Source organism: Rhineura floridana, chromosome 8 (genome assembly GCF_030035675.1).
Source record: "Rhineura floridana isolate rRhiFlo1 chromosome 8, rRhiFlo1.hap2, whole genome shotgun sequence".
NCBI lineage: Eukaryota > Metazoa > Chordata > Lepidosauria > Squamata > Rhineuridae > Rhineura > Rhineura floridana.
This window is the reverse complement of record NC_084487.1, coordinates 98,062,489-98,088,639: the sequence shown is the minus strand read 5'-3', so window position 1 is coordinate 98,088,639 and position 26,151 is coordinate 98,062,489. Positions and strand designations below refer to the sequence as shown.

At 41.1% G+C, this 26,151-nt stretch overlaps 1 protein-coding gene across 5 annotated transcripts in view; it reads right to left on the bottom strand.

Annotated features, from left to right (window-relative positions):
- The window catches only part of MAPK11 (mitogen-activated protein kinase 11), a 63,508-nt gene that overhangs the window by 20,458 nt on the left and 16,899 nt on the right, over positions 1-26,151 (bottom strand). For 2 of the 5 annotated variants that reach the window (XM_061640192.1, XM_061640194.1), the window contains exon 2: positions 974-1,103. In XM_061640192.1, coding sequence (XP_061496176.1) covers positions 974-1,103 — 130 coding nt within the window. Of the gene's footprint in view, positions 1-973; positions 1,104-4,422; positions 4,551-8,917; positions 9,090-26,151 lie in introns of those variants that run through there. The other 3 variants (XM_061640196.1, XM_061640197.1, XM_061640193.1) reach the window with 3 other exon arrangements.

Below are 26,151 nucleotides of genomic sequence, written 5' to 3'. Positions count from 1 at the left end.
ACATGTAAACTATATTTATAAGCAGGCTCACTGCTCAAATTATGTTTTATTGTGACTTCTAATTGTATGATTTATTTACATCACAGTTCTTTGGGTTGGATATAACAGAAACCTATGGTTTCTCAAAAAAGAGGTAAGTGTGGAAAGGTGAGAAGGGAAGAGGGAATGTGGTAGACCACAGCACATTTCCAATCCTCTAAACCAATTGAAAGAACTGGATGTTAAGTCTGAACCAACAATATGCAAAGATTGCAAAACCATCCTCTTTTTAGCTAAAGGAATCCTTACTGATGTAAAAAAAAAGCTTTATTTATTTTCCAAAATTAATGGAATATTCAATGTCAAAACACAGGAGACATATTTTCTGTTATAGAATATTAATAGTTAGTAGTTCATGATGTTGTAGTGAAATAATAGTCTACATTTTGGGGGTCTATAGTTGCACCAACAACTCCAACTTTGGTCAATGTGTTTTCATATACTGCACTTCTACTTTAGAAGTTGCTGCTACAAAACTAAGGTCAGTATAAACAATTTTAAAGATTATATGAAAGAGGTCATCAATACTGTGGCCCTACATTGCCCAAGATAATGGCAGCACTGGGTTAAAGGGGCTGAGGAGAATGTGCAACGCCTCCTCAGTAGTTCAAATCTCCCACATTCTTGAGTTTCCCAATCCTCATACTATCTGTATGTGTACCCTCAGTTAACTTGCTTGGGCTCACCCAGTACTTGCTTGTATCAGACCAGGATGGTCTTCACTTAAGGGTAAAGCTAAATTAAGGAATCCGGATGCAAGAGACAGAGAAAGGAACAATAGGTCCAAACTGTCTTGGCTTACTAAAGCGTATAAAACAAGTGGATCCTGTACACAGATGTGATTTTCTGATGAACAGTTTTAAAAACATCAAATGATAGATGAATTACAAGCACTCCACTAACAATTTACACAACACAGTCTTTTATGACTCACGTTTTCATGTTTCATGTGCTTGAGTAATCGAAGCTCCCTGTAGGTCCTTCTGGCATGAATAAGGGATTGGAAAGGTCTTGAAAGCTTTTTGACTGCCACCTTCTGTCTTGTTTTGGTATCATATGCTGAACTGAAACAAAACCAAATGTAAAAAAAAAAAGTAAAAAAGAATATAGTCTGGAGAGTTTTCCACTCTTATCCGAGTCAACTATATTCACTTCTTTTTAAACACATCTGTTGAATTCCTTCATTCATTCCATATGGGAAAAAGTAAGTCTCAGATCTTTGGTGTTCCCCACATTGTACACAGCATTTATCATTAAATATCCATCCACAGCCCCCCTACACACAAGAGGTTAATGGACCTGACCAGCAGGTCTACTGTGAGTAGAACTTAGCTGAATACAACCCATACTGTTGAACTGGCAGCAAGCATTCAAACAACAAACTATCTTGAATTCCTTTTAATAGGCTAATCTAATGGTCAAGGCAACAAGTAGACTGGGTCTTTTGCTCCATCTCCATGGTGCCTGTGGCACTGCACCACAGAGCTTGGAAGATTACTTTCAAAAAGTAATAAATTACAGTTACATGGCCCAAAAAGTAGTAATTACTGTTACAATTACAACTGCTCTGAAAGTAACTGATTGCTTTTTCTCAAAAGTAATCACTACAGTTACATTTCAGTTACTTTAAAAAATGCCTACAAGGTGCTGGCCTTGGCTGCTGCACATCTAAGCAGCCTAAAACAACATTAAAAATAAACACACACATACAGAGGTAGTAGAATAATTATTTTTATCCATAAGATAGCAATGGTGGTCTCTTTGCTGGTAAGGGAGGAGGGGAGGGAGGCTGAGGCCACTACTCAGATCTTTGTGCATCAAATCAAGTGCCACCACCCACCCACTCATAATCCCCCAGCAAGCATAATCTCTCTCACTTAACCACCTCCCAGACCCTGCTCTGTCAGCAACTAAGGGACACTCACCCAAGCAAACATTTTCCCCTGAGATGCAAAAAAGTTAAAATACTGCAAATGGGCACAGTAGCCAGAAAGGGTGGTGGAAGCCACTTTGTGTGCCAAAACATGTTGTCATCTTTAACCTCCACAGTTCTTTATCTCCATTTTGCTGGGGCCTCCTTCTGCTCCTTTATCCATGTTCTTGCCCTCTGGCTCCTTTTTCCCACCACTCCATTTTTTTAAACAATTGTTTTCTCCATTCCACCCTGTCTCACTCTCTACCTCCTCCCTTGTTGTCTCCTACCCACCCACAGACCATGATGATAATGAAAGTTAAGGAGGAAAGCACAAAAGCAGAACTACAGCTGAACATCAAGAAGACTAAAATAATGACAACAGAAGATTTATGTAACTTTACAGTTGACAATGAGGACATTGAACGTGTCAAGGATTATCAATACTTTGGCACAGTCATTAACCAAAATGGAGACAATAGTCGAGAAATCAGGAGAAGCCTAGGATTGGAGAGGGCAGCTGTGAGAGAACTACAAAAGGTCCTCAAATGCCAAGATGTATCACTGAACACTAAAGTCAGGATCATTCAGACCATGGTATTCCCAATCTCTATGTATGGATGTGATAGTTGGAAAGTGAAAAAAGCTGATAAGAGAAAAATCAACTCATTTGAAATGTGGTGTTGGAGGAAAGCTTTGGGCATATCATGGACTGCGAAAAAGACAACCATTATAACCAAGTGACTTCCTGGAGCTATTATTGCAAATAAATAGTCTGAATGCCAGCACTCCCCCTAGGCTCCTAGATCTGAGGCTTTGATTTGTAAGTCTGACAGTTTGATTTAACGTCAGTTCACAAAAGCACCAAACATCCAGATAAAAGCTGGCTGCAAGACCCCCAGTTCCAGTCTCACTTAAGGGTCCTCGATAAGTCATTTGAAATCTGCTGAATTAATGAAGCAATATTCCCGGATACCCCAATATCACCACACACATACATATGCGAAGGCAACTCCAGATACATAGCCCAACCACCTCTTTCAGAGTCCGTCTGCTACCTCAACACTTTCAGTAAGCTAAGAGCCTCCAGACAGAGAGTTCATATCTAAGTAGCAGAGGATATGTGTTTCATGTGCTGAGGTCCCATGTTCAATCTCTGACAGTTAAGAGGATCTCAGATGACAAAGCTAGCAAAAGCCCTTGGCCTGAGTGGCTGCCAGTCAGAGGCAGTAATACTGGGCTAGATGAGCCACTACTCTGATTCAGTATAAACCAGCCTCCTATGTTCAGAAAACACGTTCAACTTGAGGCATCTCCTTTCAAATCCACAGAACTTTCCAAACATGATATACACACTCTCCCCTATGAAGAATTCAATACCTGACAGAACTTCCTGGGTTTTTAGGACCCAAACAAAGCATCCATAATTCTTCCTTCATTCAGAACCTGGAGAACTAACAGTCTACCCTATTCATGTTTACTCAGAAGCAAGCCTCAATCCCGATCCATCTGTCCTTGACCGTTTGTGGGGAAGAAAGCAAGTATTTCACCAGAGAGCAGGAGGGTTTTTTTGGGGGGAGGGGGGGGTACAGAGTTCTATAACAAGAGCATTACGTTCAACTGGACTTGCTTCCAAACAAGCGTACTTATTATTCCAGTCACCATACAGCCCAATCCTATGTATGTTTAGCAAGATCAATGCAACTTAGTCCCCTGAGTGTGTGCCTGTGCACTAAGTACTGTGAACCAATCCTATGCATTCTAATTTTCTTTATGCTCAGAAGTAATCCACCAAATTGACCCCCATATCCAATTTTAGATGGTAAGCTCTTCCAGGCAAGCACCTGTCCTGTGCCTTAATATGCACAGTGTTACCTAAAAAAAAAAAAGTTCACCAGTGAAGCGTGCATAGCAGAGAGAGGGGGTGAGGGGGCAGCAGGGCAAATGAGTGGGTGAGCGAGCGGGAGGCAGGCGGGGGCAGAGAGGGGGTGGGGGGCAGCATCGGGACGAGTGAGCAAGCAAGGGCAGGTGGGGGAAGAGAGCAGGGGTGGGGGGCAGATTGACTGAGCGATTGAGCCAGCAGGGAAGGCAGGTGGGGGGAAAGAATGGGGTGGGGGGAACGAATGGGGGTGGGAGGGCAGCAGGATGAGTGACAAGCGAGGGCAGGTGGGGGAACTGAGCAGGGGTGGGGGGCAGATCGATTGAGCGATTGAGCCAGCGGGGAGGGCAGGTGGATTGAGCAATTGAACAAGCAGGAAAGGCAAGCAGGGGGAGAGAATAGGGGTGGGGGACAGGGCGATTGAGCCAGCAGGGAAGGCAGGTGGGGGGACAGAATGGGGTGGGGGGCAGGGTGATTGAGTGAGCGGTAAGGGCAGGCAGGGGGAGAGAGTGGGGGACAGGGAGATTGAGTGAGCGGGGGAAAGCAGGGGGAGGGTAATACACACACACACACACACACCATCGTCACTTGCCTCCATTCTGCTGCTGCCTTCTCCGTCATCCTTGCCCTGGCTTTCTCCTCCACCATCCATTTTTTATCTCTCCTGCGCTCCACCACCCTCTGCCTCTTCACTTCCTCCCTCATGCCTCCTAACACAGAGCACGAGGGAAGAATGAGGCTCCGCAGAAGCCCAGTGTGAAGCACATGTCTTCTGTCCACCAATCACAGGAACAGAAGACTTCCACTTGCTCCCTCCCAAGTAACGTTCAAACATAACACTGGAAATGTTACAATTGCTGCTAAAAAGTAGGAAAATTACTCGTTGTTCTATTACTAGTAAAATGTAATGAAGTTACCCACTTGTTACTTAAAAAACTTATTTCTAACAAGTTACTTCCAAGCTCTGCTGCACCAAAATGTTGACCTGGCAATTCTACCCAGAACCATACAACTGCACCAAAGTCTTACATGATTCAAACAGAAACTGAGTATGCGTGGGCAGAAAAAGGGAACAACAATGCTAAATATAATTCTACCAGCATCAACAGCCACAAGGACACTTCTTGTACTTCTAAACAGAAATCAGGAATAATAAACTCAACAAACTTGAACAACAGACTTCAATGCCAACAACTTCAACACACCAGAGGATACATCCCAGAAACAGGCTCACACTGGGACAACAGCATGTTTTTGCAGGCACTGACAGGACTGACCTTGCAGACACAAAACAGATCAAGAGATAGCTAGTATTTTACTAGGGTCTGCTGATTAGCTTACATTCTCTTTCATTTCATTAAACAAAATATTCAGATCCATTTTATTTAACGGCTACATATTTCCAACATAAACAAATAGTGTTTGTGCTTTCTTTAGGGGAAGAAATATTACTACTTATTTTATTTCTTTCATATCTCATGTAAACAATCTTTTACAGAAAACTGTACTCTCCTCAAATTAGTATTTCTTATAACACCACCACAAGGATTATCCCCCGGTAATATCCTTCTTCCATCTGCTATAACAAATAACCTGAGAATTAGCTTCATTAATTTGGCTTCCTATCTCTCAGGTTCCCAAGTCAAGGCTCCATAGGGAGCACTAAGATCTGAATTCTGGGCCCCTAGTGAACAGACAGGAGCCTCTATTAATTACAGAGTCTGCCATCCTGTCTAGGTGTATCAAGTGGTAATTATGCCTGGCAAACACTGGTATGCTGCATTCAGTCTTCTCTTGCTCACCATTAATTAAAGCCAATCAGCTTATAAGGCTATAAAAGTTTGCCTTAGGCGCCACTGAAAATAAACAAGCCTTCACTATAAATGCTTGAGGCTTTGATAATTTAGGCTTTGATGACTGAAAACCTTACAATTTTCTAATGAACTCCTTTTCATATCTGCTGATAGTTTGAACTTATGATCTTACGGCACTTTTCCTTATGATCTTGATGTTGTGTTCACTGTAACAATTCCCATCAACACAGCTTTACTTATGCTAAAAATGAGGCAATAAAACATGATTCTGGTCCTATGTATATTCACTACATCTAGCTGACCTATTGTATGCAAGACAGCTTCTAATGTGATCACAAAGTATAGCCACAGGTTGTTTCATTATTGCTCACAATCCCAGGACAATTACGAAAAGCAGAGCATGTACAAAACTACAATCATAGCAGAGAACAGGAAGCTCCTATACATGCATAACTCCATGTGTGCAACATAGGCCCTATGGGGTTTTGGTCTGCACTCATTATTTATTACATTTACCCCACCTTCCTTTCATCATAGAAACCAAGGCGGCATACATGTGGCTCCAGGCAGTCTCCCATCCAGGCACTGACCAGACCCAGACCTGCTTAGCTTCAGCAAGGCAACAGCCTCATGTGCCTTCAGACCACAGCCTGGGATTATAATGAAATTAAAAATGTTGAATTGCCAAGTTACATATTTATAATTGTGGAACAGACCTATATTCCTAAATGTATGCGGATATAAAAAATACCAAGGTGCTGAACAGATGCTTTATAGTGCTGAATTTGAAGGATTATCTTTTTCTTATGTATATATAATGAACTGATCTATAGCATTTATTATAATACTCAAGTTGCTTGCTAAGCTTATTTCTGAAAGGAAGTTTAGTTTGATCTCAGGATTTGCAAAGGTTTTCTTGCTAAAAACATTTGGCTATATTCAACTAAGTCCTACTCAGAGTACACCCGCTGAAGTTAATGAACCTAAGTTAGTCATGTCTATTAACTTAAATGGGTTCACTCTGAGTAGGACTAGCATTGAATACCACCCATTGTTTAGGAAACATAATTTAAAATATTTATTTACCCCGAATTTCCAAGATGGACATACAAAATCTATTTAAATACAGCCAAAATAAAAGTTAAAACAGTAGCAATTTTCAACAGCAACAGAATTATCAACGGCTATTTAAAAACATCATAGCATTGAGGGCTACAAAAAGCCAATTTAAAAGCAATTAAAAGTGTGCCAAGCAAAATCATTTTTACCTGGTGCCAGGTAACCCTAAAGAAAAAGAGTCGCAGCTCAGACACTCCATCAAGAAGGTCCTGGTATTCATCCCCCTTGCTTCAGAGGGTTGGGACATCCAGAATTAGACTTCTAATGAAGAGTGAGCAGGTTCATATGGGAGTAGACCAGGGATGGATAAACTCTGCCCTTTAATTGTTGTTGGACTCCAACTCCCATCCGCCCCAGCCAGCATGTTCAATGGTCAGGGATGATGGAATTTACAGTCCAACAACTGAAGGGCTACAGACAGCCCTTCAAAAATTCTGTCCTTACACCAATCAGGGTTTAAAGTTTAAAATTATCATTTTGAATTGTGCCCAGAAACAAACTGGCAGCCAGTGAAGAACTTTAATTCTGGCACAATATGTCCATACCTAGGAGCAGTAGATAATAGTGTCATTTTAGACCCTCTAAAGTTTGCAAGGAAGCCCATGTAAAGTATGTTACTGTGGTCTAATGTAGATGTCAGCAAAACACAGATAACTGTGGCCAGGCTGAATTTTTCCAAGAAGACTCACTTCTTTAACCAAAGTTGTTAAAGGCACTTTGCGCTGAAAAGACAATTGCATGTTCATATGTAACCCCAAAGAGCAAACTTGAACCTTTAAGGAGAGTTCAGCCCAATCCAAGATCTTATTAACAACCAACAATATTTTAATCTTATCTGAGTCAAACTTCAGTCTGTTGGTCTATCTACCCTTTACCAGCTCCAGACACCTATTCAGAAAGTCTATCGCTCTCCTGGTTTTGAGAAAAAGGGGAAATAGAGTTGGGTGTTATTACATTCTGATGGCTCTTCACTCCAAATCCCTAGACAACCTCTCCCAGTGTTTTCATGTAGTGGAAGTGGAAAACCTTTTTCAGCCAAAGGGTTGCAGAGCCTCATGGGCAATCTTTCAGGGGTTGCATGCCAGCAATGTGCACGGCCAGAGTCAAAATGGGTGCAGCAACAGTGCAACTCTTACCTTTGTACAGTAGGTTACATTCCAGCCATGGAAAAGTCAGAGGTTCACATATTTCTCCATTTGGGAAAGGAAAAGGCATTATTACCAGAGAGCTTTTTTGGCTTAGGGCGGTATATAAATAAAATAAATAAATAAATAAATAAATCACAGTTCAAGGCCGATTCCAACTAGATAAAAGCACTCAAGGGCGGCATGGAGCAAGGCCAGTGAGGGGAGGGCCTGAAAAGAGGACACTGCCTGGGGAACATCTGAGGGCTGTATAGAGAGGCCTGGAAGGTCACATTGGACCCTAAGCCTGAGTTTCCCACATGTGATGTAGATGTTAGGAAGCCTAGCAGACAAGACTCAGGCCAGACTAACACAGGCTACATTCACACCATACATTTTTTCCACTATTATTCTACTTTAAACAGTCATGGCTTCCTCCAAAGAATCCTGGGAAGTGTAGTTTGTGGGGTGCTGAGAATTGTTAGGACACCCCTATTCCCCTCACAGACCTACAGTTCTCTGGGAAGAAGGCCTGACTGTTAAACTACTCTGACAATTGTAGCTCTATGAAGAGAACAGCACCCATAATTCTTTGGGGAAAGCCATGACTGTTTAAAGTGGAATAATAGTGGAATAAATGTATAGTGTGAACGTGGCCTTAAAGGTTCTTCTGTTGAAACCATATAACTCTTAGGAAACAATATATTAAATGCTAAATAGACGTATGCAGGCCCAAAAATGAATGATGGCTATGAGATGTCAGGAATGGTTAAATGTTAAAGCTAAAAGTGTGTACTCCAGGAACAAAAATGGGTACACTTGAAATTGATGAGGCTTAAGTACACAAAAGTGTACTTGAGTCCTATTTATTTCAAGAGGACTTTACAGCACTTACCCTTCCTGAATTATATTGATCATGCACTCATTTTGAATTCTACTGATTCACAACTCAGACCAGGACTAACACCTCTCTTTTCATTTCAGCAGGCAGAAAATAAGTTTATAACTGGACATTCTGAGTATATTATACCTGTAATTTTTTTTTAAGTTGGCCATTTTAAAGTTGTTTTAAAAGCTGTGACGTATCCTCATAGCTGCTGCTCCTTCCTGGTTTCGTTTTTAGAGCTTCATCCCTAGTGAGCTTCAGGAGGAAGGAAGAAGAGTGCGAATGAGGAGAAAATAGGGGGAAACAGAGGGAAAAGCTGGAGAAAGAAGATAAAACTGTCAGAAGCAAAAGGAAAATAAAGAAATAAGAGCATTTGCATCCAAGCCTTGCCTGTTGTGTCCTCCTTACAAGTAACAAAATACAAAAAGCTCTGCCTTCTATTCCTCCTTATTCCAAATACTATTTTAATAGTTCGTGTTCCCCCATTTTCGTATACCAGCCATCCCAAACTCTGGGGTTTTTGTCGAGTCGAACTGGATGGATATTACCATCTTTGAACAGGAACAAGCCAGTTGGATCCAACTATGAAGCGGTACCAACATGCCTTTGATAACCAACCAAAGCAAGTACCTTTTGGTACATATTTATGACCAACGGCAAGCAGGGAAATAAAAGGCTTCACTGAGCTCTGTGGAAGATCCCATCACATGCGTAGCCTCATGTTTGTTTGATGCAGATTCCCCTGGTATAGAACCAATTGGCTCAAAATGCACTGAGATTTGTTTCTGAACTAATAATCTCACCTCTCTGTCCCTTTAGATTGTTGTTGATCTACATTTATTTGGGAGCTTCCCTCTCTTCTTATCATGTTTCACAAGAGAACGCCCAGCACATGATCAAGTCAAAAATACTACTGTTAACATGGCCAGAACAAACATTTGCTGCATATCTGCATGTAGTGGTTCACCACATGTATTGTGAAAGTTTCTCAGTGGCACCATAAATAGTCATACCATAAACATAAATGCTGGGGTGTGGTTAAAAAAAAAAGGCCCAGCTTCCAAAAAGAGACTTGCTGCATACGAATTATCACAAAACCACGTACCATAAGTGATCTAAAATGCTCTCCAAGTATAAACTGGCTAATATCAAAATAATGAGGCAAGAAAAAATAGACATAGAAACATTTCAATCACTTCTCCATCTCTACAAATGTTTTCTTGTTTTGTAGAATTTCCAGGAAATGGGCACATGATGGAGGCTTCATAATTTTAAATGAAATGTGAAATAGCTTTTCTGGCTAGCACAAAGAGAACAAAGACCTGATGAGGGCTTAACTCTGCCAATTTCCCAGCACTGCAAAATTTTCCCTACCCTTCTCGTGGCTTGCCTTAACTATATTAACGCTGACCACATAATAGTCACATTATGACCATAATAAATCATATTTAAGCAAAGATGCACATGAGCTGCATGATGGTGCACACAACTCGAGTGCTCCTACTTAGCTCTTTTATTAGTTGAGAAAGGAAACAAAGCACTGAGTGGTTGGCTTACCTTTACATCTGAACCCAGTGCTTGTGGTTTCTCTTTCCCAAACAAGTCTCATTCAGGAAACCAAGAATAAACCTTGGCTTCAGATTGTAGTTTGAAGAAGAACAAACCATGATCACTAGTTCAGACACTGGACTGGACACTAAATCAGTTCCTCTGTGGTTTGCTTCCTCATTTAAGAATGCAGCTCATGTGCATATTAATTAGCTTAACCATAGTTTACTGGTAAGAATTAAGGCGAAACAAAATTATATATGAATGCATTTCATGAATCTGTCTTTTTAATTGTTTTAAAATAGCAGCCACAGTGGCCTGACCAGGATTGGGACCAGAGCACAAAGGGAGGAAGACTTAACCCTTTCCTCCCACAATATGGCTCCAACAAAAAAATCCCTCACGACTGGAAGCTTCTCTCCCAGGGTAAGTGGGAGAAGCAACTTTCAGCAGGACCATGACAGGAAGAGAGGACTCACACCCTCCTGCGTACCATAGTCTAATCCTGATTGAGAGCCCCATGGCAGCTACTGTTAAGCAACCCCCCTCCCCCAAAAAGGCATAATTTGTAGTTGCATGAAAAGCCATGGTTAAAAGATAAAAAAGGGAACAACAGGAAGGAAATGTGCCCCAAATTGCAAAGGAAGTACCTGAGCACACAACCCACTCTTACTTAATTAACCCTTCCTGTTTCTTAACCATGGTTAAGTCCGCACTAGGCTTAAGGAGATAAATTGAGATATATTTTTACTAAGCTAGACAGATTTCATGTTGGAATATGGCAATTTTCAAACTTCAGAAAACTCTTGCACCAAGCAAAAACTGTGCTATGTAGAACTTGAAAATATCCATGCTTCGGCACCAACTACACTGGCTCAACAAAACAAATCCTTTAATTATTTTGTATATCCACTTCTGTGGGACAAACAAGGCAAGCACGGTCAACTAAACCAGATGAAAATACAATAAAAAAAATAAAACCAGGTTGAAAATATAATGACGAAAATCAACACACAAAAGGAGAAAATATTAATAATGGACTTCAAATTATCAGTCATTCTGCCCCAGAGTGGACCGTGTTCCTCCATCCTGTTAAAAATAGAAAGTGACAATAATTTAATTTTGTTGCTTATTACTTTAGCTCCTGAACAAGCAGGGTTAGTTAGCTGTAATTAATTCCTCCAAATGAATGAAAAAATATATTTACACACACACAATCAGTAAAACCTTTATTAGCTAATGCCATACTGAAGATGGGATGTGATTAAAACATACAATGTTTTATTAGCTTTTTAATCAGTAACCTGAAAAGGGGAAAGAAACCTAGCTGTTGGGTACAAGTGTCCATCAACAACAATATACATGCGTCACCTAACCATTTTTTATGAACACAATGTTTCACCTAGTATCTTCCACGGCTCCCATCGCTGAAAAACAAATTTGTGTGGGCTTTTCTTTAAGGCACCGTTATGCAACTATATATTATCATTTGAATAGTTTTGAATAAATAAAGACTAATAATGCCAGTCACATTATCTTGAAGAGATTGTGAAATGTCCGTTTCCCCAGCACAGCTGGTGGGAGCAGGAGTGCCTTTTGTACCCAGTGTCAGAAAGATGACCTGGGGCCAGCTACAAAACAGCTGTTTTTGTTTTGGCAGGGAGGGAAGCTGGCTGCCTTTCACCACTTTTGTTCAGTGCCATCTTCTCTCCCTCACAGTTGGGTCCTGGCTGGCACTGTTGGAGCCATGAATGATCACTTTTCTGTAGATCCTTATTTGAATTTGGAATCTACAGGGTTTTTTAAGCTATGTCAGACTGGGCTTGGGCTGTTTTGGTGGATGTCTAGGGCTTTCCCCCTTTTTCCTGTTTGGCAAATAGAGTGTAGAGTTAGGTGAGCTGGGGCTGAAGAAAAATACTGGTGAGCAACTTGAGACACCTTCTAGGAGACCCGCCCACCAATGCCACAAGGCTCATGGGTGTGGGCAGGAGCCCTCCTTAAGAACTGGCCTACTATCCCATTCAATGCTTCAAGGCTTGAGGCGAGTGGGGAGCTCAGAATTCCCTTGGTATGAGGGCATAATTGTACAGACACATACTATAGCCAGCGTGGATTTTCTGCATTCCGCAATGTTAAATGGAAAATACCCCTATGCCATTCTGATGCTTTCCATAAGCTCATTTCACAACAAAACCTTACAAAACGTATAGTCCTAAACACAGAAACGCTTGCTTAACAACCTTCTCAATATTCATGGCGTTACACAAAACAGTCACAGAGAATCGAAAGCTCAAAGTTAAAGAGAGAGAAAAAAACAAGGCCGATTTTGGACTTTTTTCTGTCAGAATTCTCATAATTTGTTGAAATTAATTAAAAATCAGCCATGTTCACAGAGTACCTGTAATCCTAATACTGACCTTGCCCCATGCTCTAACCTTCATCTTCTGCAGTTTAAAAGTTTTTAAAATGCCTCGCTGAATTTTAATTAAGAAATTTTGGCTTGAACTCAATGATAATGTCGGACATGCTCAGTAACAACCAACTATCAGCGTTCTAAAAGCCAGACTCCCAGCTGCTGTGCTTGCCAGACTTTGATTTCATGTGAGACAGTCATGGCTTCCCCCAAAGAATCCTGGGAAGTGTAGTTTGTGAAGGGTGCTGAGGAGAGACTCCTATTCCCCTGACAGAGCTCCAGTGGCCAGAGTGGTTTAACAGCCAGCCACTCTGTGAGAGGAACAGGGAGTCTCCTAGAAACTCTCAGCTCCTTCCTCCTCCCCCTCCCCCATGGTTAATTTTACCTATCCTAGGACTACGACCTGGGAGACCAGGGTTCAAATCCCCACACAGCCATGAAGCTCACTGGGTGACCTGTGGCTAGCCACAGCCTCTCAGCCTCAGAGAATGGCAATGGTAAACCACCTCTGAATACCATTTACCATGAAAACCCTATTCATAGGGTTGCCATCAGTCAGAATCAACTTGAAGGCAGTTCAATTTATTTTCAAGCATGTTTGCATGGGAGTCAATCCCACCGAACTCAATAAGTATGCAAATGATCAAACCTGCCTTCCCCTCCTCCTTCCTCCCATCACCTCCCTTTTGCCCCTTCCTTTACCCCTCCCCCTCCCCTTCCAATTCTTTCCCTACCCCTCCCACTCCTTCTGCTTCCATCTCCCCATTCTTCCTTCCCTCTACTCTCCCCTCCCCCCTCCCCATGGTCAGTTTTACCTATCCTAGCCAAGATTGCACAGGAGTAAATACCACTGAACTCAATAAGCATGCAAATGATCAGATGTGCCTTTCCCCTCCTTTCCTTCTCCTCTCCTTTCCTCCCCCCTTCTTCCTCCCCCCCTCTTCCTTCTTCCCCTCCCCTGCCCACTCCAGGCGTCCCTCCCCATGGTCAGTTTTACCTATCCTAAGCATGACTGCACAGGAGTAAATCCCACTGAACTCAATAAACATGCAAATGATCAATCCTCCTCCTCCTCCTCCTCCTCCTCCCCTCCCCATCCCCTGTGGTCAGTTTCACCTAAGCATGATTCCAGGGGAGTAAATCCCACTGAACTCAATAAGCAAGCAAATGATCAATCCATTCTCAGCAAACTTGCACAGGGTCCCATTTCTTACCTCCTGGATTAAAAAGCAGAGAAATTCACTCATAGACAAATAACCTTGTGGTTTAAGAACATACCTATAGCCCACAGATATTTCTATCAAACTTTAAAAAGCAGGGCAATTGAGCAGCTATAGTGGATGCACCAGGGGAGCAGGACACCTGGCCTCCTCTCTGAGATATTGTACTGCCCTACAAATTGGTCAAAATGTAAATATAATTTGGGTTGGTCTTTCACAGTCCAATCCACTTCCTGTGTAGCTTGGAAGAATTTGGTAACATGTGCCTCTTAGCATATGGGAAGTGGTGGCAACACCTGCAATCAGCCTAAATAACAGAAACAAGATATGCTGTGCTGATCTTGTTTTAGCAGGGGGGAAGCAACAATATTAAAACAGTTGATATAGTTCAGATTGTCACTTTAAATATGTTTGATTTACTTTGCAATTTTAGTGAAGTGTCCTATAGTAAATCATTCTCTTTTGCTTCTGTTTCTCTGAATATGTGAAGTAGAGCAACACTTTGCAAAACTAAAAAAAGCTCCAAAAACAATTGTGGAATAATGGCACTGACTGTTCTGCAGAATAGTTTCCAATGGACATGAGGAGTGTTTCAGTTTGCACAAGATAAAACAATGGGAGGTGAAATATATTTTAGCAAAATTCTAGGTGTGCTCTACGTTTTTAATTGACCATGCCCACCTTTCCTTAAGTGGAGTAGTTTAAGCATAGCAGGCTGAAAACATGCATCTTGGGCAGGCTAAGTTTGTTTTTTCCAACAGCTAAGTAGCAACATACTGTATTGTAATCAATCTGATTTTACATCAAACTGCAGTTTCAGATTCAACTGTTAATGTGCTCAAATATAGAGCATAATCTCCAGTTTGAAACACAAAAGGCTGTTTTCACCATCATGACATTGACCCATAAAAAGGCTTTGAAATTAATAAAAATAAATTTGACACAGATATCTAGGCTGAATAATGAGAGAAATATTATTTTCTAGGTTAGATTCTCTGTAGAAAGAGTAGTAACACAGAGAAGAAGCAAAGTAAGAAGAACATCAACAAACATACAAAAATATAATACTCCATCTTTAGATATGGCAAGCATTGCCACCAGTCACCATATGCTCAGAGGTACATATTACCAAATTCTTCCAAGCTACACAGGAAGTGGATTAGACTGTGAAAGACCAACCCAAATTGTATACTGGATTTGTATACAGCTTAATTGTAAAAAACCTGTAAGCAGTTTACATGAAATATAAAATATTCATTACAATTATCAATAAAATGTCAGAAGTTACAAGTAGACCTAAAAAGCTTAATATAAATAAAATCAACCATTAAAATATATATATTATAAAAATATGAGCCCAGATATGTAAAGCTGACATGCATTTTCATATGCATTTAACATTGTGTGGCACTTGTAAGAGCACTAGCTCCACAGATCAAAGTGGGCCAAGTGCATGTATATGGAGTAAAGCCATCTTTCAAGTAAACTGCATTCATAGCAGCAAGTTAGCTTTGTGAGTACAATACCTCAGAGAGGAGGTCAGGTCTCCTGCTCCCCTGGTGCATTCACTATGGCTGCCCAATTTCCCTGCTTTTTAAAGTTACACCTTTACCTTTTATAGGTACATTCTTAAACTGCAAGGTTTTTGCCTATTAGTGAATTAACCTGCCAGCAAGGAAGGGCTAAGAGTAGAAAGTTAGGGGCCCTAAGCTAAGGGACTTGCCCCAGACTCTGATCCTATGTTTAAGATTTACCAGATTCTGGATACATAGCAGTTCTACCAATCTGTAGATCCTTTAGATTTATTTTCTGTGATAAATTTGTTACCAGTTTTTAAATCAAGATAGTTGTGTCTTGTCTGTGATTTGCAGCAATCAGCTGTGGTAAACTATGAGCATTAACACAAAACAAAACACATTTCTTCAATACAGGGTCTCATGAACATCATGCCACTGGACACAGAACAAGTGCTGAAGTATTTACTAAAGTAGACTTGCAAATGTGACACTCCATGTCTACACAAGAGCATAGAACTTACTAGCCAGTAACATCTTCTACCAATCCACAGGTACCTTTGCTATACATTTATGGCATTTGTAACATCCTGAAAACACACAGAAAAGAACCAACTCTATTCCAATGTATGAAAGTGCCTCCCATATATACTGACCGTCAGATCCCAAGATCATCTTCCGAGTTCCTTCTCTGGATACCCTCATTAGTTGAGGTCTGGCAAGGTGGCTACTACAGAGAGGGCCTTTTCAGTGTTGGCACACCGGTTGTGGAATGTACTCACCAGAAAGCCTTGCCTGACACCTATGTTACCATTTTTTGAGTGTTGGGAAAAAGCCATTTTATTTCTCCAGGCTTCTCAATCTTAAAGTATTTTTAGTGCTCTTCTCTTTCTTATGCTACTGGAACTACTTCCTTGGAAACCGCCCTAAAAATAAAGCTTCCTTGCCTGGTTGCCTACAGCTAATTTTAAGTTGGTCATATAAGTGACCAAATAAATGGCTGTTTAAAAATTATGGTATGTCCTTGTTCCTGAGTCTTCTGCCTGGTATCTTATCTAGATTGATCCATAGGTATCGTCAAAATTGCATTTTATTTCATCTTCTAACTTTCACCAGCAAGAAAAAGGCCAAACAACATTATCTTATTTTTATTTACGTGGAATAAGTTATATTTACTCGGAAGGAATGGGAATTACTCCCTGGTAGTGTTACTATTTATGCCTTGCTAAAAGAGAGGAAATGCCTAACACCCACCACCACCAAAAAGAAGATGCAGGGTTGCATAAATTTTATATATGTAGATTCGTAAATTTAGAAACAGTGGGGAAGACTGTGATCAAGTGTCCTGTGTGCCTGTCCTGATGCTAAACATTGGACCACTGCAAGGCCCCTTGTTTTCCTTCTAGGGTTGCCAGGTGTCTGGTTTTTGCCCAGAGACTCTGGTTTTTGGGGGTCCTCTCTGGGTCTCCAGGTGAGTCACCTTAATCTCTTGCATTTAAAAATATTAAGCTTCTTGGTGGTCTGGTTCAAAAGATATAAAGCAAAATGTCAGCCTCCACTGCAACTTCTGTTAGTATCAGCTGCTCTAATCCCTGCTCTTTCAGGTTTGTAGCCAATATTTGAAGTCAGGGTTGTGATTGACAACATTTGTTGACTAGCTAAATCCACAGTTTCCTTTTCCTGCATGTCTCACATTAGGAATTCAGTAAATGTATAGCTTTCAGCAGCATAAAGAGTACTTTCTCTGTACAGGATTGGGACTTACTTCTGAGTAAACATGCATAGGATTGCACTACAACAGTTGATCACAGCAGGATCTTGGTAGGCATAGAAGTGTACATGCAGGTTTTTTTAATTACTTGCAAAAACATTTTATCTTTCAAACAATTTATGAACAGAAGTTTTAAAAAGTGTACATGCTGCAGTGTTATACTTTTCTAATTAAGGAGCCCAAGAAATTTAAATTTTACTGGACTGCTGAAGAGGGCAGTTTATTTGTCTTATTCATGACCTGTTTTGAAAACCTTCCCAATATGAAGCTTTTCTGGCAGTAAAGGTACAATGCTAATTCCACATACCTGGGAGTTAACCCCATTCAGTAGCACTTACTTTTGAGTAGACATGGTCAGGATTGTGCTGAAAATTAATGGGACTTTTGAGTGAACATAGAAAAGGATTGTGTTGTAAATCTTTCTCTCACCCTCAGATCCTTTTTTAAAGCAGTTAGGCAGGGCTTACTTAGGTGTCACTGCTTTTATTTGGCAGGAAACTAATACTTTTTTAAAAAAATTCTGCAATGGCCAATTGGTTTTGACAATAAACTATTATATGAGGTGTATGTATTTTTATATCTACTGTGTGTGTATATGGAGTATTTCCAACAACCCTGTGAGGTAGGGTTGGAAAACAAGGCAACTCACAACAAGAAATAAACAAATAAAGCCATTTAAAATCCAGTAACCATAAAACAAGTATAAAGGTTTGCACTATAAATATCTTTACAGGTCGTGTAAATAAAACATATTTGACATTTATGCTTATTTAAATATTTCTTCATACAATGTGTTGATGTGTATCTGATTTCACACTATGGTTGCAAATTATTATTTCCTCTACATCTTAAGTGTGCCATTCTTTCTTGGGGTGGTCATGGTCCCCCCCCCGTTGTTTTTACTCTGAGGGGTAGATTAGGCTGACAGATTGTACTGGTCACCCAGTAAACTTTGTAGCTTATTTCCATTTTAAAATTTAATTAAAATGATTTATACGCAGGCAAAGTTTATGCAGTAATGTAGATCTACATAACACATTTAAAGCACATCCAACTCACATTTAAAACACATTACATCCCCCAAAGAATCCTGGGAAGTGTAGTTTCCCACACACAGTTATAGTTCCCACCACCCTTAACAAACTAGAGTTCCCATGATTCTGTGGTGGAATTCATGTGCTTTAAATGCATGTTGAAGGTGCTTTAAATGCATAGTGTGGATCTGTCCTAACATGCTGTGCATTCATTAGTGAACTGAAAAGAATAATTTTACAAGACACTTGTTAAACAGGGCTGTAGCTCAGTGGTAGGGCACATGCTTTGCATGCAAAGGTCCAAAATTCAATCTCTGGGAGAGACTACTGCCTGGAGTCCTGGAGAGCCAATGCTAGACCATGTCATCAGTACTGAGCTAGATGGTACCAAATGGCCTGACTCAGTATAAAAGAGGAAAGAGCCACACTGACTCTGAGATTTATTTATGTATTTTATTTACAACATATATAACCACTTTATTGTAAAAAACATCAAAACAGTTTATAGAAGGAATTAAAACAATAAATTATTGGCAAAAACAGTTAAAGACAAGTATTAAAAACATTCAAAATAATAAAACCAAAAATGAATTAAAAACAGATAAAAAACATAATAGCTTATATATGCCTGGGTAGGCTTGCCTAAACACAAATGTTTTTAGCAGGTGCCAAAAAGAGTACAATGAAGGAGCCTGCCTAATGTAAACAGGCAGGGAGTTCCAAAGCATAAGTACTGCCACACTAAAGGATCAATTTCTTACAAGAGCAGAGCAAGTACTATGTGGAACCCATAACATGCAAAGCAACCTTGAACTTCGCCTGGTAGCAAATCAGCAATCAGTGCAGATTTCAGAGCAGTGGTATTATGTGTTGACAAAATCTCACTCGTGTCAGCCATTGTGCCACATCATTCTGCACTAACTGCAGCCCCCGAGTCAGGTCGTGCTGCACGGGGATTTCTGTGACCTTGGCTGACTGGCTACTAGGATTTTTTTAGTTTTGGTTAGGAACCCTGACTGGTTGTGGGATGCTGAGTTTTATGTCTTACTCATAGGAATTGCGTTGTGGTTGGTATGGTATTGCATTTAGGAATCACCACTGTCTTTTCTTTTTCTATTTGCACTTCATTTACCTCTGACCTTACTCCTTTACATCCATAGATGCAACAGCAGTGGTTCCATGTGGTCAGCTCAACCCCTTTAAACCCACTAATGATGTATCTTGTTATTTGCATGATGGTTTGTATCTTGCCCAATAGTGGTAGAAGAGAATTCACATACTGGAAAGTGTGGCTGCAATTGTTGTTCTCAAGCTGCTACCTGTGAAGGTAGACCAAACCATGTGTGTTTTCTCTCTGTCAATTATTATTCACTGGAATTGGGATGGCTGTCAAAGTGAGTTTATAGCAGCCCACAGGGTAGACAGAAATGTGTAGAGAATCCTCATTTCTCAAACCTCTTTCTGAAATGAAGAGTGTAAAGAAATTTGGAGCAACCATGCTAAAAGGTAGAAGCAGGGGCTGCTAACCCTGTTTTGATATGGATATCGTTGCAGAGGATCCTTAATTTAGCCTTACCAACAGTACAATCCTAACAATATCTATTCAGAAGTAAGTCCTGTTGAGTTCTATGGGGCTTAGTCCCTTAGTCAGTGTGTTTAGAATTGCAGCCTTCAGGGGCATCCATCTTTATTCCTGAGTGCTCCCATCTAACATCTCTACAACACTAGGCTTTCTTCCTACAACGGTCTTCTGGTGACTGGCCTGGCCTGAGCTCCCTTAAACCCTTCTTGCCAGAAGCAAGTAGGCTAGATTAAATGTTCCTTATTTAGGGTAAGCAGGTGAGAAGGAAAGAGATACCGTCACTTCAGCTGGACCTGGAAACACCCTTATTTAGCTAACATTTCTATCTCCAATCAGAGAATTTTTGTTCGTTTGAGTGGTATGCTCCAAGCAACTGTGGTTAATGCTCAATGTATCATGCTTAATGACATTACTAGGACATGCCCCATGGCATCACTAGGGCACGACCTTGAAATCTCAGGGTTTGAGATGCTTCTGACCTGGCAACCCTATTCCCTTCTTCTGGTAGATTGGAGAGCTTTTCAAACAGAGGATTGTCCTCCAACAGCTGCTCTAATAGAGAGCTATCTCCTATAAAGTAGGGCACATGTCCACCCAGCCTCCCTCTTTCAGCTAAAGGTATATAGGATTGCAGCCAGAGCCAAATAAGCTGAAGAACATTTAACAGTATTTAAAGAGTGGAGAGAAAAGGAAAGGGTGACAAGGGTTAGGCATTTTGGAATCTTGGAATGTCATCATTTACATTAACATGGGAGCTCCTAGCAATGGCTACTTCACAAAAGATAATACTGGTATTACTGCATGAATATCACAATATAAACATCAGCACCCTTGTAACGAGCAGGTGAAAACGCTCTCATGTAGCCTGAGCTTATGCATATTTACTCGTAGATGAGTCCCATTGAGTTTAATAGAGGTTACTTCCACTAAGTAATCCTAATATGCATGGGATTGCAGCTTTTAATCATATACTGATTATAGGTTCTCAGTGTAGTTGTTTCTGATGCCTTGCTATCCCAACAAGCCACAGCAAAGAACATCTGAAGAGATTTACATAAGATAAAAAGAAAATTGAATTTTAACATCTAATTTAAGAGCCCTGAACACTGAACAGCTGATCTAAAATGTTGATATGTCCCTAGAGTATACAGAATGTGACTATTGATTTACTGGTTCATCAGTTAAAAGTCAGATAATCAGATTTTAACCCATTCTTAATGCCTCGGGCAGTCCTGCTATTAGGTTGTTTGTGTAGCATTCCAAGCTCGTAATATTTATAGACATTTCAGTGACCCCTTCTAGGTTAATTTTCTCTTTCAACTTAAAGAGGTCAGCAAATAAAGATGGTCAGCTCACAGGAAAATTAGTGCTACATACAGAAGGTCAGATCAGAGTAAGACAATTAAGCTTTCCTGCTAGAATTTTATTTATTAAATTTATTTATTTCTTAAATTTATTAGTCGCCCATCTGGCTGGTTGTCCAGCCACTCTGGGCGACGCACAACATAAAAACATACAATTCACATTAGAGCCTTAAAATTCCAACAATAACACTAAAATCTAACCCACTTATGACTTATTTCCATGCCTAACGAGTCTAAGGATTATCACTAATAGGCAAAAAACCTTGAGGTTTAAGAACGTACCTATAGCCCACAGATATTTCTATCAAACTTTAAAAAGCAGGGAAATTGGGCAGCGATAGTGAATGCACCAGGGGAGCAGGACACCTGACCTCCTCTCTGAGATATTGGACTGCCCTATAAATTTGTCAAAATGCAAACACAATTTGGGTTGGTCTTTCACAGTCCAATCCACTTGCTTGCTATAGGTACATTCTTAAACCGCAAGGTTTTTTGCCTATTAGTGGATTTCCCTGCTTTTTAATCTGGAAGGTAAGAAATGGGATCCTGCCCAAGTTTGCTAAGAATGGATTGATCACTTACATGCTTATTTTCAGTGGGATTTACTGCCCTGCAATCATGCTTAGGATAGGTGAAACTGACCACAGGGGATGGGGAGGGGAGGGGGAGGAGGAGAGAGGGGAGGGGGAGGAGGAGAGAGGGGAGGGGGAGGAGGAGAGAGGGGAGGGGGAGAGAGGGGAGGAAACACAGAGGGGAGGACTGGGATGGGAGCAGGCAGGAGTGGGAGGGGAGGAGAAGGACAGGTTTGATCATTTGCATGTTTATTGAGTTCAGTGCGATTTACTCCCATGCAATCGTGCTTCGAATAGATAAAACTGACCGGGGGGGAGGGAGGGAGGGCTGGAGTGGGCAGGGGAGGAGGAAGAAAGAAGAGGGGAAGGGAGGAGGCAGGGAGAGGAGAAGGAGAGGAAAAGCAGGTCTGATCATTTGCATGCTTACTGAGTTCAATGGGATTTACTCCTATGCAATCATGGTTAGAACAGGAAAAACTGACCATGGGGGAGAAGGAGGAGGAAGAAGCACATTGGAGGGGGACAAAGGAAGGGGGAGGGCAGGTTTGATCATTTGCATGCTTATAGAGTTCAGTGGGATTTACTCCCCTGCAATCATGCTTAGGATAGGTGAAACTAACCACAGAGGATGGGGAAGGGAGAAGGAGGAAAGGCAGAGGGGAGAACTGGGAGCAAGCAGGAGGGGAGAGGAGGCGAAGGACAGGTTTGATCATTTGCATGTTTATTGAGTTCAGTGCAATTTACTCCCGTGCAATCATGCTTAGGATAGGTAAAATTGACCGGGGGGGGAGGGCTGGGGAGGAGGAAGAGAGAGGAGAGGGAAAGGAGAGGGAAAGGAGAGGGAAAGCAGGTCTGATCATTTGCATGCTTATTGAGTTCAATGGGATTTACTCCTATGCAATCATGCTTAGGATACAAAAAACTGACCATGGGGGGGAGGAGGAGGGGAGGGGGAGGGAGCATATTGGAGGGGGGCAAAGAAAGGGGGAGGGGCAGGCAGGTTTGATCATTTGCATGCTTATAGAGTTCAGTGGTATTTACTTGCATGCAATCATGCTTAAGATAGGTAAAAGTGACCATGGGGAAGAGGAAGGGGAGGGGGAGGGGGAAAGGGAAGGAGGGGACTGGAAGGGGATGGGAAGGGGAGGGGATAGGAGGGAGGAGAAGGGAGGGTGGGTTTGATCATTTGCATACTTTTTGAGTTCAATGGGATTTGTTTCTGTGCAATCATGTTTGAAAATGGAAATGGACTGCCTTCAAGTCGACCCTTTGAATAGGGTTTTCATGGTAAATGGTATTCAGAGGTGGTTTTACCATTGCCTTCCTCTGAGGCTGAGAGGCAGTGACTGGCCCAAGGTCATCCAGTCAGCTTCATGGGTGTGTGAGGATTCAAACCCTGACCTCCCAGGTCATAGTCCAACACTGACCTGGTGGAGGGGCAGGGAGGGGTGGAGGATGGGGAGGGGATGAGATTGGGTGGGTGGGCACTGGGGAAAAGGGAAGCCCTTTTCCTTCCCAAAAGGAAAACATTGTGAACAGTATCGTTGCTTTTCAGTGTTTCCCCCACCTTTTTATTCTACAGCAGGCACATGTAGCCTCTCACCCAAATTGAAACCAAAGCTGTCCCTGGCCACATCCACACCAGGCCTTTCTTTCACTTTGGACAGTCATGGCTTCTCTCAAAGAATCCTGGGAAGTGTAGTTAGTGAAGGGTGCTGAGAGTTGCTGGGAGACGCCCTGTTCCCCTCACAGAGCTTTAATCAGAGCTGCTGACTGTTAAACCAGTCTGGCCACTGGAGCTCTCTCAGTGGAACAGAAGTCTCCTCTCAGCACCCTTCACAAACTACACTTCCCAGGATTCTCTGAGGGAAGCCATGACTATCTCAAGTAAAATCAAGTCTGGTGTGGGTGTGGCCCCCTGATTAGGCAAGCCCAGCAGCTGTGAGGCTTTTAGAACACTGACAGTTGATTCTTTACTGAGCATGCCCCACATTATCATTGGGTTCCAGCCAAAATTTCTTAAATTAATTAAAAATCAGCCAGGCGTTTTTTTTAACTTTTAAACTGCAGAAGATGAAGGTCAGAGTATGGGGCAAGGTCAGTATTAGGATTACAGGTATTCTGTGAACATGGCTGATTTTAAATGAATTTCAACAGATTAGGAGAACTCTGACAGAAAAAAGTCCAAAAGGGCTCTGAGTTTTTTTCTCTCTTTTTAGACTTTGAACTCTCTATTCTCTCTCACTGTTTTGTGTATCGCCATGAAAATTGACAGGGTTGTTAAGCAGGCATTTCTGAGTTCAGGACTATAAGTTTTGTAAGGTTTTGTTTTGAAATGAGCTTATAGGAAGCATCAGAATGGCATGGGGGGTATTTTCAATTTAACACTGTGGAATGTGAAAAATCCACGCTGGCTATAGTATATAGCCACTGTCATGACTGTATAACAAACTGCTATTACTATTTAACATTTATTATCCCTTTTACAACTACACATGTTTATCTGATGTGACATTGGGAGGAAGTGGCATCTGCCTACAATATCTAGCAACACACCAGATATGTTTGGAGAGAAATACAAAGATACTTGATATCTGCTCTTTTAGTGGTTTTAGTGTACACTGCTCTGATCACCTTAGGGACGAAGAGCAGAATATTTATTTATTTATTATTAATTAAACTTATATACCACCCGACTAGCAATAGCTCTCTGCGCGGTGTACATCAAAAAATACAATAAAATTACACAATCTCATAAAACAGAATACAAGTTATTTCATATAAATATTTACTAATATCTGCGTTTGGGGATAGGGATGAGAGTTAAACAGTTACTAAACTTATTACCTTTGTTTTAGGAATACAGTTGCAAATGCTAAAACAACAGATTGTCATCATTACAGGGTGATGTAAAGAAGTCCAAAGCTAAGCTAATCAAGTAGTTCAGGAGTGGAGAACCAGTGGCCCTTCAGATGCTGTGACTTCAACTCCCATGAGCCCCAGCCAGCATGGCCAGTGGTCAGGGAAAATAAGGACTGTAGTCCAGCAACATCCAGAGTGCCACAGATTCCCCATCCATGAAGTAACCAAACAGGACTGAGACAGAACTAAGCTAAGTTTCACTGGAACACCCCCTTTTTTTCCTGCTGGATACCATCTGTCTCCCTTCCTCGGGTTATTATTTCACTCATCATTGTCTTGGACGCCCCATACTAGAGGAGCCATCTCTACCGCTCGAAATTCAGCCAATGGCATCCGAAGGTTCTTCTTCACTAAAGGAGGACAATATATTCCGGCTGCCATTAAGGTTTTTAGAGCTAAAACTATCTCCCAACTTCTTTACGGGGTACCCTTATGGATTGGCGCTTTCAATTCCTCAATGGAGGCGGTTCTATCCCTATTCCTTAGACAAATTCTAGGTGTTCCTAGATGTGTTCCATCGGCGGTCCTCAGGTTAGAAACTGGTCTAGCTTCACTCAAGTCCCAAGCTTGGATGGCTGCTCTAAAATTTTGGCTTAAAATGTCATATGATTATTCATCTGGTTATCTTCCTTTACTTTGGGAAGATCTTTTCATTTCAAAATGGGCCAAAAATTTTACAGATTATCTTGCAAGTATTGGCCTTTCAATTGAACATCTGGCGTCTCAGGATCCAAAGTTAGCTAAGCTTTCAATCCTGATGCATATCAGTGACATAGACTTTCAAAAATCCATCACCGCAGCCACTTCGACCTGTTCCCCTATTCACCTTGGTTTAAGTTTTGCGCCACTACTCAGTGCCCCATATCTGGAATACCTCACGATCCCTAAATATCGTCTAGCCTTTATGAAGGCTAGATTCAACTGTTTAAATTCTGCCTTACTAGAAGGGAGATTCCAGCGCATTCCTTATCCAAATCGTCTATGCCCTTGTGGTGTCAATGCTATAGAAACCTTATTTCACGTTGTTTTTGAGTGTTCCTTATATGATGATATCCGTTTTAAATTTATAACTCCTATCATAAATAAATTTCCTCATAAACCGCTAGACCGCCTACTTGCTTATCTTTTGTCAGCGGCTAGCAGAGATAATACCCTGCTAGCAGCAAAATACATTTTTGCGGTCCAATCAGCTCGGAGGGTATTCATTCCCCCAGATGTTCCCACTATTCCATGAAATTGTTTTATGTTCCATAGTTTTTACTGTTTTTTAATTATGTTTGCTGTCTCTGTATATTCTGTATATCTGTTAAAATTGTACATAGCTTTTACATCAACTTTCTGGTCTATGACTGTAACAATAAAGAACTGAACTGAACTGTCTCCCTAAATTTGCACTATGTAACTGGACAAAGTGTAACGTAGGAGTTAAGTATTTACT